General features: G+C 37.6%; 1 protein-coding gene across 6 annotated transcripts in view; it reads right to left on the reverse strand.

The window, feature by feature from the left end:
* The window catches only part of LARP4B (La ribonucleoprotein 4B), a 55,360-nt gene that overhangs the window by 25,138 nt on the left and 16,387 nt on the right, over positions 1-13,835 (reverse strand). Inside the window, exons 1-2 of one of the 6 annotated variants that reach the window (XM_061468025.1) lie at positions 2,177-4,517; positions 477-550 (exon numbers count right to left, since the gene is read on the reverse strand). In XM_061468025.1, coding sequence (XP_061324009.1) covers positions 477-550; positions 2,177-3,884 — 1,782 coding nt within the window. In that variant the 5' untranslated portion in view covers positions 3,885-4,517. Of the gene's footprint in view, positions 1-476; positions 4,525-11,474; positions 11,610-13,835 lie in introns of those variants that run through there. The other 5 variants (XM_061468026.1, XM_061468027.1, XM_061468024.1 and 2 more) reach the window with 5 other exon arrangements.

Raw genomic sequence — 13,835 nt, forward strand, 5'->3', positions numbered from 1 at the left:
AGTACACAGAAAGCACATCCAGAAGGTAAAAAAGATTTAAAAAATATCAAATACATCTACTGAATGATAAAGACTTGTAAAAAATGGAAGTGTTCAAATATTATGGACTTTAACATTTCTTCCTGTAAGAAGGTAAAGAGCGCTATTAACAGGCCGTAGAAATTTTCCCTATACTGAAGTTTTAATATCAAGTTCAACTAGAATTGAGAATCTGCAGTCAAAACACTTTGCCCAATGTTTAAACTTTCACAGTAAAAGGTAAACAGAGCTAAAAAAAAAAATAAAAATCCATATTCAGCAACCTTTTGAAATACTACATTCTCTGTAGAATTCGGTTTTGCTAAAGAGAGAGCAGTCAGCTTCAGAACAAAACGTGTTATATTTAACTATAATGAAACCACAGTTTGCCTTGACTTATGCAAATGCCTAGCTTCAGCTTTAAACTAAATATCAAATTAATTCTGCAGAATACTTACAAATTCATCGTTATCTTGCCATCCCCAAGTAGCAAGATTTTCTGGTGCTAGCAGCTGATACGGGTATCTTCCTACTGCATATGAAGCCCCTCTTAAATCTTCAGGTTCATTCTGGAAGTTTTCACTAACTATACACAGCCTGTCACTCTTCATGGTATTGTCAGAAACTGCGTTATTGCATAAAAAGCCCATCAGATATTCACCATTACCACCAATAATGGTGTCAGAAAACAGCTGATTTGTCCCATCAGCACTGCCAGTCTGAAGACTGATGAAATGTGACCATATTTCAACGTGGGGATTTTGTCTGTCCAGTTCATAGGAGTGCTCTTGGTCACTTGGTATATCTTCCATCGGATCTAATACACACAGCTCACTGCCTCGCTGAAATCCTGAGGCACCAGGAGAGGCCCTATGTATTTCATAGGAAGGAGTAGCAGCATATTTGTCTACCTGCTCCGGGTCAACAAAAACTCCAAGCTCTTTGTTTGAGAAAATCTTGTGATCTGACTGCATCTGTTCCCAGCTTGTGGTCAAGTCATTCATTTGAGTATTTATTATGTAACTGGTACTTTTCAGTTCAGTAGTCTTGAGTTCTAAATGCTCTAAATTCCCTGTGGTAAAAGCTTCTAGATTCCCAGTTGATGTACTAAAACCAGTGAGGTTCTCCTCTTTTGAGCAGATGCTGACACACTGTTCTACTTCACTATGCTGAAGATTGCATTCATTTACATCACACACACTTTTTTCATGAGTTTCTGATTCTACTTCAGTAAAAGGTCCAACAGGAACTTGGGTGTTCCCAACCTCTGGCTCTGGATTGACACAGTGACATAACTCAATCTCTTCTACTGGTTTATCACACACATGACAACATGCATTTTGACACAATGAAGGTAAACTATTATGGGCTTTATGCAAGAGATTACCAGCATCTTCTTGATTTTTAGTGTCATCTATTAATTTTACACTCTTGTACATAAAATTGTCCAAAGATGAAGGTACAGTGGAGTTAGAGTAATTATCCTTATCATGAGTTAAGCCTTTACTGCAATTTAAGATGGTTTTATCACAATCAATAATATTAGCATCCAAATTCTGTTTAACATTTTTGGCCTTGTTATCAATTGTCTCATTTAGGTGAGCTTCAAATTTTGTCTCTTTCATAGATTCTACTACATCCCCAACTATTTTGCCTAAATCAGTCCCCACATTCCATTGATTCTCCACTGTGTGGAAGGAGTAGGTATCCTGTTGCTCATCTTGTCTACAGTTCATGTTAATTTTATTCATACCCTCATGTTCCACAGACATAGGAGAGACACTGGTTTTGCTATCTGAATGTGAATATTCGCACAGTTTACCTTTATTCCCTGGTGACTCTTGTGAAATCTGAGATTCTAGGCTGGTTTTCTTTAGGAACATTTCATCTGTGCCTGTGTTATGTAGCTCACAAGATGTCAAAGTGCCATCACTTACCCATGATTGAGCTCTGCTCAAGCCACCAGCTTCCTCAAGCACATTGCCTTTTAGCTCAGTGATACTCACAGAGACATCTTCCATGCCACTATGGTTTGCAGCTTCTGTTGATGTCCTGTTTTCAGTGCAACCCTTAATCTGAGTTTGAAAATCAGAACTTTCTTCCAAGTTTTCGTGTATTTCCATCATACTCAAAGCTTCACTGCTATGCAAAACTGTACCTGTGCATTTCTCTTTATCTTTCAAGTATTCTTCCAAAACACTGTGATGTTCACTGGAGTCAGATGCAAGCATCTGGTTATCACCAAACATTCTTTGAAATGTTTTCTTTTCCACACTGGAGTTTACTTCACTTTCTGGCTCTAGGAAGTAGTCCTCTTCAAGTTTTTCTACATGTTGACTCACCAAAAGAGAATCCTTGTCCATTTCATGTAACTCTAATGACAATTTAAAGTTGCCCCTCATGTTATCTGCCACCTCTTTAGTATTTATTTCCCTTACAACACTCGAGGAATGCCTACTTAAACCAAATGGTACCATCTCAGAATCATGACTTTCCTCATTTTTTCCTGAATTACATACTCCAGTGCTTAATGACACACTGGAAGTACAATCACCACGTTTCATGTTTTCTGAATTAAGGGTGCATTGGTCCCCTTCAGCAGCACTTACAAATTTTACAGAATCACAAGCTCTGTGGAGAGATTCAATACAACTGACAGCATTACCTCCTGTATATACTTCCTCCTGCCGATTCTCAGGGTTGACTTCATCACATACTTTCACTATTAATCCACCTTTCACTGTACTGTCAGTATTTAACCCATGTACCTGACTCCTGTTAGCCAGGAAGTTATCATAAGATTGGATGTCTATGCTACAATATTCCTTTTCCTGTATGCTTGACCTATCCAATTTTTTATACTCAAACAGTTCTTTCTGTGAATTAAACTTAGCTTCCACATGTGTTGATTGCTGCACTGGAAATTCTCCCCCACTGTCTAGAGGTCGTGCCATGCTGCACATTCCTTCATCAGTAACAGCTGAGTTATCTATGCCTGCTGCAGTCTCTTCATGCACAGTAGCTGGCACCTCTTCAGCCCCTTTCAGATCTTCAGCATCTAAAACGCAAATACTGTAAAACTCCCTATCTTTTGTATTTTGTCTGTTGTCTACATCAAGATAGAAAAATGTTGGAGACATCTCTGTATCTGAAGCTGAAACTTTCTGTAAGCAGCCACTCTTGCAGTCTTTAACTGTTGTTTCATTCTGCCTTGAATAGTCACACGTAACTGCGTAATCCCCCTGAAAATTTCTATTTAAGGGAATTTCACCCTGTAAACCTTTGTCTACCATGTCTGGTACAGGCAAAGTACAAATACGATCAAACAAGCAATGCTCTTCTGCAGCTACATTTCCATTATTAATATTACTATTAATATTTTCTACATAGTTCATATGCTGACCTTTAGCGCTGTTAGATTTTTTAGATGCTCCTTTTTGAATAACCGTATCTTTCTTTTCTTCAGTTTTCTGCAGATTTCCATACCTACCAGAGACCTTCAGAAGGTGACTAAAGGAATTAAAGAAGCTAAAAGGTCCATCATACGCCCTCCTAGAGCTCTCACAAGGAGTATTCTCCATGCTTTTATATGATAGATATTTTGCTTTTCTATCCCAGACCCCAAATTTAGAATTTGACTCTCTGCAATCATCGTCACGAATATGTTCAATGCCGACTACTGCAGCTGCCCCATTAGCCGTCCTTCCCCCTGTATGCAGATCCTGGCTTTTCACAGTTCTTAAAATCGAAGATAAAGTTTTACTTATCCTTGACTTTGGTGCTTCCTCTTCCACAGATTTTGGTAACAAGCTGGTTTTCTCCTCATTTGTGCTGTTACTCAATTCTTTACTGAAGCAGCAACCCATGTTTAGTAAGTCGTGTCAGAGGAGTCTTCTCATTGCAAATCACCTTCCTTTGTACACTAACTTTCTACTGCTACTGAGAAGACAAGCTAACACCCAGCTGCCAAAAATAGCACACTTTAGAACCATGCCGGGGTTCATATGTCATTGCCACTCAAACTCCAAATCCCAGTTGCTGAGCAATGTTTTGGTATTTCATCATATGCACTGTAATATTCAAGCCAAATAATTCTAGTGAGATTACAGTCCATTTACAACTATTACCAAGTCCTATGAACTTCCATTGTTTAATTTCCTGAAGAGCTTCCTTTATTCAAATCACTGGAATATTTAAATGAGATCTTTCACAATGTCCACATGTGCCAAAAACATGCTCACCTTCATATTTAGTACATCTCCCACTTTCTATACAAGGATAAATGCATTCTGGCTTCACGTGTTTAAATCCATTTGGAAGACTAAACTAGTGGAAGCTATTAGATCAAACATACTTTGGATCATTTTCTCCTTCCCCTCCCTTCCCCCAGAGTTGAACCTACACCAAGATTACTTCTTTAGGAAAAGCAGGCTAAAGATAGATAAGGCCTCATGTACTCCATTGAACAGTCATTGTACGTTATCAGGATCTAATTCTGTTCCAAGCCTTTTTTTAAAAAAAAAAAAAACAACTTATCTGCACAAAAAACAAAACAAAAAAAACCTCAAAAACAACATACTACCTGTGGGGCCTTAAGATCATCAGCCATCTCATGTTACTGTGGCAGGATTAATTATACCCAACCTTCAAAAACTGTGTACTCACAAAAAACTCAGGTAGATTTAAAAGGTAGTTTGACTAAACACTACTTCTTCCAAAAGGTTGTCCCCAGTATAACTTCTCTCTGTTATACATAAATAACTTCTTTCTGACCTCAGAACAATTAGAACATATTTATACACATGTATTTACATATCAGAAGACAGCCACTACTGTCAGTTTTTTTACTTGCCAAAAATAGTGCTTCTGTTTCTTCAATAATAAAAACCCAGTAAAAAGATGACGACACCCAGCAATCTTTTTTCTGCTCTAACAGTTGTTCTCATTTGTCTTTACATATCCCTACATCACTCAGACCTCCTCTCAAATCGATTGTTGCTATTTGAAATTTGGACCCTATCCTTCAGAGATGTTGCAGATTGTATCAGTACAAAATGATGCTATTCTGTTACTTAAAATACTGAAAGCGCAGAATAAAGTAAGAAAAGATAGACCCTTAAATTCTATTTCAATTGTTCTTCCAGCTGTACATAACCCAGTTATTTTTCAGTTGGTTGTCCACCTTATGTTAAATTTAATCAAGATGTACTTGAACTAGTTTTAGCCTGGCAACTTGCCTTCTTTGTGTTCATATAGCAGTACATAGGGGTAACTAAGGCTAATTAAAGTAGTTGCCTTTCAACTAATTAATAAGAGATCTATTTTGATGTCTACTGCAACCTATGCTTCCAGCATAAACGCTGCCTAAACACAGATCCATTTTCTGATAGCCCACTATCATTACTTTTTCTTTTTATTGTCATTATACTTTAACAGCTGCCCTCATGGCAAGTCACATACCCTATGCGAGGCTTGAGACGTGATTTAGTTTTATCCGTGTTCTCTGTATGGTCATCATCACACTGCAAGATTTCTGCTTTGTTTCCAAAATTCCAAGAAAAAACAAAACTAAACCCACCCAAACATCTTTACCAGACAAGCCCACAGTCATCTTTTCCTTTCCATCTCCTTTGCTTACTTCTGACAGCAAATTTACTACTGTCAACATAAAAATAAATTACACATCACTTCCTCTTTTAGTCATTCATATCTAGTCAGTAAATTAAGTGCATATCTGTTCAGACTAATGAACCAAAAGAGAAGCTTTTGCTATCCCAAACTGTTCACAATGTGATGACAGTAACTTGTGAGTATACAAAGCAGTACTGAGCATGTGCAGAAGCACTCCAGAAATCCAAATGTTTCACTTCAGTCTACAGGGCAGACACTATAAAGTGCTCCTGCAGCAACAACAGCAGAGTTCACATTTAGCAGTGTAACAGACTAGAGGTGAATCGCTCTTCCTTATACAGCATGAAATGCTTTTCTTCTTTGAATCTTCTGCAAGGTATTAGAGTAATTTCTTATCCTACTTCTCTTGATATATACTCTAACAAAAAAGTGCAAATCTGTAACACAGCTGTCAATGTAGCTTTTTCTCCTCCAAATATTCTGCTCATAGGACAAATGAATCACAAAACCCAACGTGACTTAGATTCTTAAACATAGATTATGTTATACTTAGATGCCATATAAAATTAAATACTATAGGCAGACTCAGGTTTGTATGTGTTTGTTTGTATATTGGCTAACTTTCAGGGGAAGCCTATTCACCACTAATCCTCTGACCATAAAAAAAGATTGCTGAATAGGCCAGAGAATACATCCCCTCCTCAGCAAGTCTGCTTTGAAATTGCAAAGTAAGGGAAGAGGAAGACTACCCTGCCCCCCCAGCTTATCCAGTATGTGAAGCCTCAAAGTGCCTCCAGATACCTTGCTCTTAAGGATGGGAAGTCTGATGCATCATTGCTGCCATCTGCTGCATTTTTTTTAATTCTCCCATGGGACAAAGTTATTCAACATGCTTGGATCCAGACTTAAAAATATGCCAAGCCACTCCTCTCTTTAGCATTCCTCGGAACCAAGAACACGGAAAGAGGGAAGGAGCTACTTATAATAGCTTTTTTGAAGAAATGCCACAAGCAAACAACTCAACTGGCTTTAATGTCAGCATAAAGTCATAGCAATATTGACACAGTTTACAACTATTCAGAATACATTCATCAGGTAAACAAATAGCAAGGTTTTTTCCCCCTCTATGATTTAACTATTACTAGCTACAGGCTTTTTAGAGAGGATCTAAGTGCCTTTAAAAGACAGACCAGGCCAAAGTCCACCTTCCTAGTGCCTTAACAAGCACTTCTCCTATCAACTAATGGGGAGAAAATGAGTGAAGCAGTTCAGGCAAGCAGACCCTTCTTCCAGTTTTCCCATACCTCCTCCTGATGTGCAAAGGCACATTTTGTACTTGTTCCTTTAGTTTTATCTAAGGGTTCCAGGGACGCTTTCTATTTTTAAGCGCTTATACTGCCCATTAAGTCACATTTCTCAATGCTGTTTATTGTGGGATCACCATAAAAAAGGGGTGAGGGTAACAAATTTAAGCAGAAAATGATGCTGGTGTTATGCTACATCACCTGAGGTTGGTTGCTTAACTCCCAAGACTCATTAAAATCCTTCTGGCTAAGCTAAACACCACCACATGATTTGAAAAGCACTTCAACAGAAGTTGTGCTCTGCCACCTCAGAGCCCAGCTCAGCTGAGGAGCGGGTTTGCTTATTTTTTTTTTCCTTTAATACATATTTGTGGCTCTGCTATATCTCCTCATCTACTCAAAGCCTAAATAGGTTTTTCCCTCTCCATGAAACAAAACTGCTCTGAAGCAGCACTTTCATGACCTGAACAACTTATTTAAATAAGTACTTTAGTCCTATGTGCTGCACACACCTAGGCAGAAGGCAAGAAGTCAACATGACTTATTAATAGAAGTATACCTAGCCATCTACTTTCATTTCTACATATACCGATTCCTTGTCAAGGAATAAGTGTTTATCTCATACACAGTCTTAGAGACCTAAGTTTTAAAATACAGTCTAGCTTTAGGTACAATAGCACAAGTCAAAACTAGTCTTTCCAATCCTCTGACATCTAACTTCAATTATCCTTTTTCTACAATAAAGTCATGCAACTGTACCTAGTCCTGACAAAACAGTGATATTCCTGCCCTCCTAGGCCATACCTGATGTCATGCCCACCTCCAGTTAAGGCAAAAGAGAAGAACATCATCACAAAAGACTTCACAATGTCACTACTGCAGGTTTTTTTGAACAGCCGGTCAGATTGTTTAACTTTGCCTCCCATATATCAAGGTTAAATGGACTGTTAAGAGTTTAAGCACACATTTTACACATTAAAGCAATCAAACATTGGATTAGAAGTCAACTACAGGTGCAGAACTATTCAGCACTTTTCTTACAGTTTAGCCCCACAATAACATGAAAGAAAGAAGAAACAATGAGCAGTACTGATCCTTCATGACACTGATACCTTATATGTTCAGTTTAAGGTCTAATGCTCCCGCCTCTTGTTTAAATCTATTCAGGATTTCTCAAATTATTAAATGTCATCTCTTGTTACACAAACTGCCACTTAACTATTAATTAGCACATACTGCATGTAATATTGTGTATTGTCAAATGATCTGAGGATTATAGAAACACTGAATTTTCACTGGATACTATATTCAACTAGTGAAATTTATTTCCTCAGTCCCTTCTACAAGGCTTACTCTTGAACGTGTTGCAAAAGGACTTTTGAATAACATAACCTAACAGCTCTAAGCTTGAGACATCCTTCCATATTACATCCTATGAAAAACATTTTAGGAAGTACAATTAAATTCTCCACCATGGGATTTGGGTCTTGGCCTCTTCCTCAGAGAGTAATCTCAAATTTCTAGAAGTGAAGCATCACTCATAAAAAAGGGAACAGAGAAGTGAGTCAAAAGGGAGTGAAGCATTTCTTAAATGCTTCCTTGTGTTTAGGGAACTAAACTGGACTGGGTCTAGTTTGACCAGGACTTTCTCAGAAAGAGTAATTGTCAATCAGTATACAAAAAAAAAAAAACAAATGGCTCCAATGACAAGGTGATAAAGTGACCTGAAGGGACAAAGCCCACATCTAGCTTAGAAAGCCAGAAATACCAGTACATTTCACTCCCAAATTTATCAGTGCTAAGAATTTGCCAATATCCTCAAAATCATCTACCTCCAACTTGTAAGTGTATGCTACTATTAACAAGATATTTATGAGGATCCTCAACCTGTCAGCTTTCCTCTATAGACTGGCATTCAAACTACTGAAACTCTGCTGCTAAATACTACTAAAATCACCCACATTCAAGCAGAGCTGTTGTTGGAAATGAACCATACTACGCTTGTGAACAATCTACAATTAGGCATTAAACAGCATATAATTTCATAGCTACTTCAAGGCAGAAGAAATTACTTTGCCTCCCTCACCATGAGGTTAAGCCTTTGAAAACTTGTTAGTAAACAAGTGACCACAGTATCATTAACATACACAACCCTGGAAAGTGATTTCTGTGGCTTTCCATCACAGCATCAAAACTTTTAATTCGCTCACTGCTATCTGCTCAACACTGCTAACAGCAAAACGTGTGTTAAGTTTTGTTCCTGCCAAAGAAAACCGATGGAACTAAAGACGCAGCTAGGAAAATCTAATTGTTAATTTTTTAATAGTGCTAATGTTTAAAGACATAATAAATAATACTTTATATAATCTTCAGAATTAAGACTAGCATAAAGAGAATTATTTTTCCAGGATCTACAAGGGTGTATTAAAATTTCCAGTAGAAATTCCACAACTTTCTTCCTTAACTGCCACAAAAGCACTCGTAATAGGAATCACCAGATCCCCGTAGAACAGCATAGCCAAAAGAATGAGGGAATGTAACTCAGCAATCTTTTTTCAGTCTATAAAAAAATACTCCTATAAACCTGACTAGATACCATGGCAGTATGGCCCCATATCAAATACACACTGAAGCAGGGAATACCACAAGCATGAATCTATTCCTTTATGCAGTCTAGTCCTCCGATCTCAAAATAATGAAAACACACAAGAAAGAGCAGGTGATTTTCAGTTAGTCTGAAGCATGTACTTGCTAAATGCAATTGAGTCAGGACCTCCATTTTTCTCATTCCTATCATGTTTTGCGAAAGATGAAAGCGTCGTAATGATCTTAGTTTGTTAACTTCTTCCTACAGTCCATGATGATTTCTCAAACTACAGACTTGTACCCAAAATGTGTAAGTGAAGACATGAAGCACTAGAAAAATTTACTCATGCAAGTGTGCCATTATGGAACAGGGACAATCTTGAAAACACCATTTTTAATAGAGTATATTGGTAATGATTCTCATACAACAGAATGACGTTTTGATGCTGTGTATACAAGAGTATGATAACGGTGTAACTGAAAAAAAAAAGCTTAATAAGCTACAGGTCTCATCTATTTGGAATAAGATATTCTGCAAAGGAAAAGCTTTAATCTCGTAAGAATTAGTTATTTGAAATACACCATTATAGCACTATGGATACATTCCAAGATACCTAAATTGACATTAGTCATCTCTACTAAAGAGACAAGCAGACAAGTTCTCTGAAATTGAAAGAAACTGTTACTCTCCTTCTCCCAGTAAAGAACAGAAATTAAGATTTAGGTCCAACTTTACATGTAGTTTTACAAAACTTTAAAATATGCTAAATTAGAAGAGCTAGCCATGTGAAGACCCATCAAATCACCTTTAATGCTAATGCACCTGTTGAAACTGGACTGACTTCTGAAGTAGATCTGCAAGTCTCTTACTCAAGCTTACACACTGGTTTCCTGACATTAATGCCCCAAGTACTGGGGGGGGAAATCACAAAACTACGGCACAAAACTAGAGAAGTGAATGCAATTTTTTCTCTATTATCAAATAGACAAAATTCACATGTGAGAAGGTACAACAGAGAAGATTCCCCTCCCCCCCCGAAAAAAAGGGGAGGGGGGGGGCACAGAAACAAATAAATAAAAACCCCATCAGCTTGTTTAGCAAAGGAGAGCACAAGTTTAGAGCATTTTCAAAATGCTCTTTAGTGCATGCTCCAGGTAAATTGAAGCAACAAGCATTTTCCACTGCTGCAAGGTTAAGTTGAAGTAACAAGCACCTGCCACTTAGCGTAGTACAGGCTAAGTGCCTAGCAGAACACACCAAAACCAAACCCTTCAAGATTTCCCAAGAGGAAACATTCCTCCCAATATGCAGTTAACTCTCAAAGATGAAAATACAGTGTTATGAGTAGAGCATACACACAAATTATGTACCCAATCTTCTTCAAAACATTTACTGCAACATGTAAACACACAGTACTATCTGCCGTATGATCTGCCAAAAGCACCCCATAAAGCAACTTCCTGGATCCTGCAGAGTAGCACAGAAGCAGCAGCATGTGCCATTTGGCAGAACTGAGCAAAATTCCTGTTACAGAATGCAATTTCCTATTTGTATGGGTTTGTACTTTTTTCAACTTACAGGTCCATGCCAAGTGCATTTCCTGCATTTTCCTCACATGGTAATGTGTGAGCTACAACCTAACTCAGAACTTCTGCATAGCCTAAAAAACCTTGTACCTTAAATAAGTGCAAACTGTTGTAACTTGCAGTTTATTTTAATCCCCCATAGGACTAAAGAGAACTTAAGTCCAGGCTCCTACTCAGTGTGGAGAATTAGCTACCTTCAACAGCTCTGTTCCAGCTATTTTATGTTGTAATGCTATCAGCCAACTGTCCTCTAAAACATTCTAAGATACAATTTTGATTAAGACATAGTAAAAAAAAAATGTTTCATTCAACACTTATACCAGGGGAATATGTAATTAAAATACTTACTAGATGAGAACCGTCTTTAACTTCTTGTACTTGCTGCACCTGCGGTTCAGCCACAACTTTAGTGTCCTGATCAGAAGTCATGAGCTGTCTGCTTTTTGGCTGCTCAAAGAGAACTTTACTGGTCACCTTTGTAAGCTGCAGAAATAGAAAAACAAAAGATTCTGTAAGTGGTTGTTGAAATTCCTGAGAACTCACAGACATTCCAGACCTGTCGTGCTGATTCAGACCAAAGGTCCAAAGAACTTCCACGCAACACAGTCAGGATTATGTGTTCAGAGAAAATGTTATGGCAAAACATAAAGTGATCTCTCAGATATACTCAGTTTCCAGTCACTGGCTGCCTTGGGAGTGCAGACACTTGCCACAGCAACGGGCAGGGAAATCCAAGGTGAAAATTTCACTTGATTCTCACTTTAATTATTCAGATTGGTTTTCAAACCATGGCTTCTTCATACCACCTGGTAGATTTGCTTCAGTTATTAAGGAGCATTTAGTCACAAACCAACCTTTGTCTTCAAATACTCTCACAGTCACTTAATCTTCGCAAATTTCAAGCATGTTAACAACAGTTCTGCTAGATTAGTAACACTCAAGTTTTCTGCTCCATCATCCTAAAATGTTATTCTATTTGATTAGACAAGTAGAAAACTGAGTAGAGTTGAAAGTCTGACAGTGACTTCACTTCGAAATTTGATGCTATTATTTAATAGTTATTTTTTAAAAAAACCTGTTCTTATAAAACAAAGCAAAACAAAAAAAAACCCATACCCAAGAAAAGCCCATTTGAAGCATGAAGTCTCAAAGAAAATACTGGGGTTTAAAAAAAAAAAGTGTAATTTTTACATTTTTCTTTTCTAAAAGGAATATGAGCAAGTTTTAATATGCTTTGAGTTACTTCTTCACATAGAAGGTTCCAGTACTACATCTGTAACAACATGCAAGAGCAATGTATTGCCTTCAAGTTGGTGACAACTTCAGGGTGAGATTCTCTACAATTTCCTTAAGAAAAAAATAAAAGGTAAATATCTGGAGCACATGGATGATTCATTATTTAACAGATAAGCTCCTTTTAGAGAACTTGAGCTCCAAATGACTGGAGTATTTCTTTACAGCCTTCCATGGAATCTCCTCTATGCTATATTCTGAAATGGACAAAAGTAAAAGTCTTTCATACAACTGATGGAATACATTCCAAAACTTTCACATAAAATGAAGACATTCACTTATAAACCAATTCAAGCACCTGTATTATGGGAATATGCAGAAGAAAAGATGTTTTGCACACACAGTTGAAGGAACCAATATACAGACCTTCCCAACAGGACAAAATATTCAAGATTAGACGAACAGAATGAAAAATATATTTTTGAAGGCAACACATGCACTGTATCACTGTATATTATGTTCCCGGAAGTATTTTTTCCTAACACCCTGCCTCTCATCTTGGAATAGAAATTATTCAAGAAAGGAATAATGGCACAGACAAAAAACACACATGAACAGACGCACAGTCTACATGGCAGAAAGTCTGGAATTCATTCAGGATGTATTTTATAAAATAACAAAGAAAATCATCCTCAGGGTGAAAGCAAGTAGCTAGACTCTGTGTTCCTCAAACCCACGCTCTATGCACATTAGCACTGCAGAAGGCGTCTAAGCTTCTTGAAGAATGCTTCTGTTAATATTCTGTAAAAGACATTGGGTTTGTCCTTTTAAAATCTGGATTAATATTTTACTAAGAAGAGCAAAAGACTTTCTTAAACTTTGTCTTTGCTGTGTATAATCTCCACTGCTGTTCATACTAAACTTGATCATGCACATTCGTCCAGATTCACAAACTAAACCTAATTTACAGAAAGACAAACACGTTTCTGTCAGCAATTATGCTACCTACTCAGCATTTTGATCCTCAAATCAATGCCAAGGTACTTCTTTGCATCCTTCTGTTGCCTGCTTCTCTTTCACACATTCCCATTCCCTCCTAGGATCATCCCCAGTCATGCTGCAATCTCTTCCATCCTCTGGCATGTAGTGCTAGCACCAGTACTCTGTAAATCTATGGCTTGTGGAAGGCAAACAGCTAAGATCATGTGAGTCTAACAAACTGAAGTTCCACTGCACATATGTAAAGTATTTGCTGACTGGCCATCAATCACAAAATATTCAGCTAAATCATTCATTTCAGCTGAGGGTAGACAAGTTGTTAGACAACTTGATAGACAATACACAACTACAATTTGCACACTGCAACTTCAGATTACTTGGGCAAGCCACCAGCAATAATAGCAGCACATCATTCTACTGCTTTTCAGAAGTCCTTTAGATGAGATTATACAAGACACTTATCACAGGCTAGGTGTA

This window comes from Pezoporus flaviventris, unplaced genomic scaffold, assembly GCF_033815535.1.
Source record: "Pezoporus flaviventris isolate CSIRO_AGI_PZ_B2104156 unplaced genomic scaffold, CSIRO_AGI_Pfla_v1 ptg000047l, whole genome shotgun sequence".
Classification (NCBI taxonomy): Eukaryota; Metazoa; Chordata; class Aves; order Psittaciformes; family Psittacidae; genus Pezoporus; species Pezoporus flaviventris.